The sequence below is a fragment of the Chenopodium quinoa genome, unplaced genomic scaffold, assembly GCF_001683475.1.
Source record: "Chenopodium quinoa cultivar QQ74 unplaced genomic scaffold, ASM168347v1, whole genome shotgun sequence".
In the NCBI taxonomy this organism is placed as follows: domain Eukaryota; kingdom Viridiplantae; phylum Streptophyta; class Magnoliopsida; order Caryophyllales; family Amaranthaceae; genus Chenopodium; species Chenopodium quinoa.
The window spans coordinates 2,725,871-2,732,401 of record NW_018744537.1 but is presented as its reverse complement, the minus strand read 5'-3'; the positions used below and the strand labels follow the sequence as shown (position 1 = coordinate 2,732,401).

The 6,531-nt window shown below is 31.3% G+C and overlaps 1 protein-coding gene across 1 annotated transcript; it reads right to left on the bottom strand.

Annotated features, from left to right (window-relative positions):
- Positions 1-3,361: 3,361 nt before the first annotated feature.
- Positions 3,362-5,885, bottom strand: LOC110698653 (protein LURP-one-related 12-like). Its single transcript, XM_021876133.1, has 2 exons — positions 5,478-5,885; positions 3,362-4,170 (listed from the first exon to the last, which is right to left on the bottom strand). The coding sequence occupies exons 1-2, from the start codon at positions 5,691-5,693 to the stop codon at positions 3,754-3,756; spliced, it is 633 nt and encodes a 210-aa protein (XP_021731825.1). The 5' UTR covers positions 5,694-5,885; the 3' UTR covers positions 3,362-3,753.
- Positions 5,886-6,531: the final 646 nt, after the last annotated feature.

The following is a 6,531-nucleotide window of genomic DNA, read 5'->3' as shown; positions in this document are numbered from 1 at the left end:
TCTAAGCTATTCTCAAGTGTTGACCTGACATATAACTAAATTGACTAACGTATGAGAAATGGCAATTTAGTAGAATCTTTGTCCTAAAAAAATGAAGTATATAGTACAAAGATAATGTACAAAATGAATCAAGGGTTTGAATTTTCGCCGGGACCAGGTGGACACGTCCTCCTAAGCCGAAAGTAGGCTAGAAGTGGAAAGCTTGCTTAACCCAAATTGTCTAACAAGTGTATAGTTTTTTTTTTGTTTTTTTTGGGGGCTAATTTTGCTTAATTATTAAAGAACAAAGTTTCTTTGTAGTACTCATACTAAACTAAAACTACAAAAGCATTAACATACACGCCGAAAATGACCATTAGTAGTCATACTAATTTAGTTAACCGTATATGATAAAGTTTGGGTTAATATAGTTAATTATTTTATCAATGTGATCCGATGATCTACAAAAACCACCAAGTATCTTTGTAGATAGTGACTAACAACTAAACAAGTTCTAATAAAAGTAAATGAAAGTTAATCCTAAAAGAACAATCGATAAAGTTGTTACCTCCATCTTGTTTGTTGTGTACGGAGTAAAACTTTAAGAGAATAAAGATTTCTAGCTTCTTGTGGAGTTGTGGACATGGAGATTTATGTCAAACATTGCTAACCAATCCTAACGGTTGATATTGACGATTTCCATGGAAAATATTTTAACCAAAACTAATTTCTTCCATCTAACTTTAATCACTTACATATCATACCGTCCACGTAGAATCAATTTAGAGTTTCATTTTTAAAATTTATGTCAGTCAAACACCACTATTGTCTATTGATGTTAAAATGTTGAGCCTATGAACAAATTCATACGTGAGTGACAGTATTAATCCCACATTGAAAGAGTATAAAAGTGAAGAAGGTATTAGAATGTGTATCTCACATTAAAAAAAAAAGAAAGTTATGTCCACTTTATAAGGCTAAGGGCTTAATCCTTTCGTCATTGCCATATGATTTTGAGGTGAAACCTCCTTAAACGTATAAAGTGGATACTCGTAACGAGTGTGGCCCAAGCCTTACAAATTTTTATTGTTGGTGTTACGTTGTTGCAACTTGCAAGAAGGTACCAGCTGCTAACGTAATTGGCTACTGATAGATAGGATGTGGCGCGCTCTGAACATAAAAGAAGCTCGAGAGCATAGAAGCTCGAGAGAATATTAGTGAGATTCACTAAACTTTCATGTCATTGTAAATGTGAAGCCCACACATCGAGAATGAATTGAAGTGGATGATTATTTTCAGTAAAGAGAGGACCTTCATGCATTGAGGCTCATATATAGGGCCGGCTTGACCCCCCCGGCCCCTACTCTATCTTTTATGTACATGTTAATTTCGTAATAAAACTTATACATTACTTTAAATAGTATTTTGTATAAATTATTTTATTTCACTTCAATCACCCCAAAAAAGAAATTAAGCAGCGTTATAATTATAGCACCTTTTGATTAAATAATACGTACTAACTAAAGAATTGGCTTGAGTATTTTTTTTTTAATTGCTTTGAGCATGATGATGCCCTACTTTCACTTGCATGTCCAACATTTTGAGGCCTACCACAAGGTCATTATTAAATAAAAAGGTTAATCAATATTCAATTAGTATCAAACTAAATACTTTTCCATGTACAGTAATTAATACTTAATTAATTAACATGCACATACATAAAGATGATAAAAAAAAAACGGTTGCATTATCTATTGAGATTTGAGAATCGATACATCTATTTATTTTGAAAAGTACTTAATGATTATTAACATTTACCATACCTTTATGCATATGATCAATGATGCATGATCTTATGGGTGGATGTTAGCTAGGTAGTTAAGTTAATTTCCAATATATAGAGTATATAATAATCTCATTACGTAAATTTATCCGCCACCAGAAGTATAATTCAGTTGTAAGCACTAAAATTGCGTCATCTACTCATTTTTTTTTTCTTTGGACATTTAATAGAATTCTCTAATAAATCCCTGTTTAAATCAGGTGTGAAGAGAAAAACATATTTATTTGAATACTAATGAGATTTTAGGGGGGGGGGGGGTGTTTGAGATTTCACAATTTGCAATATTTTCGTTTACTTACAATGTTTACGCTTCCTCTCTTTAAGCTTATGAAAAAACCAAAATATAGTAATTTGTCAAATGAAGCTAATACTTTTATATCATGATTGACAATCTAATCTAATCTAATTATATATATAAAGGGGAGTTTTTTCCCGAGTTTTTAGAGTGCCACGTAGGATTTAATTTTTAAAAAATTATTAGAGCGCCACTTAGGATTAATATTCTTTAAACGCTTCAATAAGATTTTTCCACGTAAGATTAGTTTTTTTTTAAAACGCTACGTAGGATTATAAAAAAAAATCGCTATGTAGGATTAATAATTTTAAAACGCTACAATAGGATTATAACATGTAAGATTAATTTTAGAGCGTCACATAGAAAAATGTTATATTTTAGCTAATGAAAAAAAGAATTGTAATTGATTTTAGATCAAAAAATTTATATTAATTATAAAAATAAAATCAGCACGTTTTTTGTGTGGCTGGACATACATATCGTGTGGCCGGCTAAGACACACCCAAACACTAACCGAGTAACCCCTGACCGTCTAAGTAACCCCTGATCGATTGAGTAACACTTAACCAACCAAGTAACTCCTGACCAAGTAATCCCGACCACACAGTGTGACCAGCCATATATGAAGAAATAAAATATTATCTTTTCATATTACGAATTTTATCTAAATATGAGAAACAAAGTTAATAATTCATTTTATAATAAAAAAATTCAAGTAGTAAGCAAGCGAATATCACAAAGTTTATTAGATAAATATATATTATTAAAATATTTTATTTGAAAAAACACAAACAAACCGTGCATCACACGGGGTTCATCTGGTTTTATAATAACAATGTAGTAAAAAGGTGTTAAGTTTTATACCAAATCACCAATTTGATTAATTAGGCCTTAACACACATATGTTACCCAACTTATCAAAACGAGTTGAAGATAAAAAGAACACATTCGGTATAGATAGAACTACAATCCGAATAATTAATACAAAAAAATATATATATTTTGAGCATTTTTATTCAATATAAAATGTAAATGAAATTAGATCACAAAATTAAAATAAGCCTTAAATATTAAAATAGGCCTTAAATAAAATACGTCGAGTCTCAAAAGAAATATATGAACAATCTTAAACCGCTTGAGATTACATCAAGAATACCGACGATGATCAAATCAACAACAGGAAGGATCAACAAAAATCCAACCAACCTTGAAATAGACAGATCAACCTTTTTTTTTTCTTTTTAAGGGAGGGGAAAAATCCAACTACTTTTTAAAAAGGTGATTTAGCATTATTTTTCTTTTTCTTTTTTTTTTTTTTGAGTATTTTGAGAATTTATAATTTACATCAAAAATATCTCAAACACAAAGACAGCAACAAATGGACCACCTAACGGGAAACCAGATTATGCGTTGCCAAAAAACTACCTTAGCCCAAAATTTGAAAAAACTAAAAAGATAAGGGGAAAAAAAAAAAAACACATGGGCCGTTTCGGGGCAGAGTGACGGCAAGTGATCTTTTCACGTTATTAGATGGTCTAGTAACCGGAGAATTAATCGTACGATTTAACTTTTTTATATTCCAATTATTACTCGAATTTGAAATGAACTAGACGATCCAATAATTAGAGAAGTATTATCACACGGAGTCATTACCGCTACCATTGGAACCATCCGATTCAGAACTAGCAATGGCATCGACTAGCCCTTCCGAATTAATCTGGTCCAACACCAACACAAGGCCCATAGCAAAGGCGGCGTCAAAACCGGGCTTTACAAGTAAAGAAAAGACGTCTTTACCCAACACCACGTTAGATGAAGCGTCCACTTTTCTTCGTATTTCGGCCATAACTTCCCTAGTTGTAGCATCATATATGGTACAACTTCTTTGTGTAAATGAACCATCTATTAAGTACTCTTCCCCTGGATTTTGGTACCCTTCTACGGTCACTCCTGACCGTCCGATTATCGATGATCTTTTCACACTAAAGATTGGCTTTGATCCTTCGGTTCTTTCTCCGGTGTAACCTTCCCATCTATTGTGTAAGCTTGGTCTCTGTGATTAATTAATCAGGCTTTAATTAAGGTTTCGCCGAAATTAATTAACTAAACATTAAAGAATAAATCAACATGTTAAGCTACTACATAATTACTCAAAGTAATCAATTCGACCGACATCATTACATAAAATATACTTGTATAGTACGAAAATTAAGAAGGTCAATGCCTCACAACTTGTAATGCAAGTATGCAACTATGCAAGTAGTAGTAATTAGTACAATTCAACTCGTAATTCATTTTCGTAACCTAGTGATTTGTGAAATTTTTCAAAATGTATTTGTAATATACTAATATAATATACTATTTTCAAGCACAACTTATACTCCGTACAAAGTAACTTAGACATACTGGTCCAATAATACTGGTATTAGTATGTACTTGAGAGTGAAAGATTGATATACACTAAATTTTGACGAAACATTAAACACTACTAGTATTACTCCAAAAAAAAACTAGTATTACTCCATACCTATTATGAAGTAATAACATCAGATAATACGTGATTTAGAAATTTAGGTACGGAGTATATTCGAAGTAACTTCTAAACTACATATATCAAAACCGGAAATATAAATTGACACATTGATAATGAATAATGTTACTAATTTCAAAAATTTCGTAAGATCTAAAGAGAACATCATACTAAAAGACGAACCAAAACATGATCATGACTTGACTATACTAAAATTGAGGCTGGGAAAAAATAGCATTTGGAATATTCATTATTTGTGTGTATAGGCTGAAGATAAATTCAATCAAAATTATTAAAACCAGGCATATTTCTAAATTCTAATACATCATTGTTTTTTAACAAAACTGGAACCACAACAAAAGTAGAGGTACAAATTATATTCTTGAAACATCTAGATCTTAATTTGTACTACTTTGTACTATTCTAACTCATGAGTTGACTCTGAGCTAATTGAACGAGTCATAAATAAATTATTCAAAGAATCAAGAATCTAATTGATACCCATTAACCCAAACCACAATTATTTTTAGTGAAAAGAAAAAAACCGTCAAAATAAAGATAATCACAAATACTTAACCCACTGAGTCAACTCAATATTCATACTTTAAAATAAAAATTATGTATAATACACTCAAGGGCGGATCTTTGTTGGGAGCGGGTTGGTAACCAGCCCCGAACTTTATTTTGAGTTATTAGATACAAAAATTTGTTGTTTAAAACAAATTTAGTACTACGTAGTAAATAAAATATTGTATAAGTAAAGTTACGATATGATGGTATGTTTAAATATATTTGTTTTGAACCAGAATAGATAGAGTGAAAAAACGAACCTTGCGACGGACGGTGAGAAGGCAATGACCAGAGGCATCCATAAGAACGATTTCATCTTGATCACGCCAATCGGGACCATACGAGTCGACTCGAAAGACGAGATCACCGTGGTTATCATAAACCGTAAAACCATCACCCGTAAAGAATAGGGATGTTTTACAAACAGTGAAATGTGTTTCTTCCTTGGAAATAAACCCACTTTCTCCCACCTTCATTGTTCCTTTGAAACTTCTTCGTTGAAAAAACTCCGTTTTAAAATAATTAACTCGAGAATGAAAATACGGGATATTAAAGTCTACACCTAGAACGCGGGATAAATGGTGTAATATCTGAGGGGGCCAAAGGTGGATACGTTAGTAAATGAGAATGGGTGATGAGAAATGTACAAGTGCAAAGAAAGGTAGTTGCTCATATAAATACCAACAAATTTGTGGGACCCCGCAAAAATAGGGACTTTTGCTTTATGTCAATTTAAAGAAAAATAAATAAATTAACAGCGAGTTTAATAAATAAAAAAAAATACTTTTTTTTTTTTTTTTTTTTTTTTTTTTGGTTGTAACACGCAGAGTTATTTGAGAATTGGAGACAACTATGCAAAAGTAGGATTCTTTTCGTTATTGGCTGAATCAAATATCTTCCCTTTCAAACTAGTTCATTCTTCTTTGCTCATTCCTCACACTTTCCCTAAGATGGATTTGATTGTTCATGGGATTATGGGAGCATGTCTAATAGTACACACTAATGATCGTATCTTCTAGTGTATATTTTTTTTAATCAAAAAGGGAATATATGATATTATGATACATCATACATTAACAAACTTTATCATTGAGGATTTTGTGAGGTGTAGAACGTAATGTTTTTCACATAATATGATACGAACTGTATGTGGAGGAATCAAAAACATTTGTGTATGTGTATGCTTTTTTTTTTCCTTAATCAACTCATTTAATTTACAATACTCCACTATAAATATATAATTGTGAACTAGAATTTTTTTTTTTTTTTTCCCCTAATCATATACTTGTACTACTCATTATACAGAGTGAATAT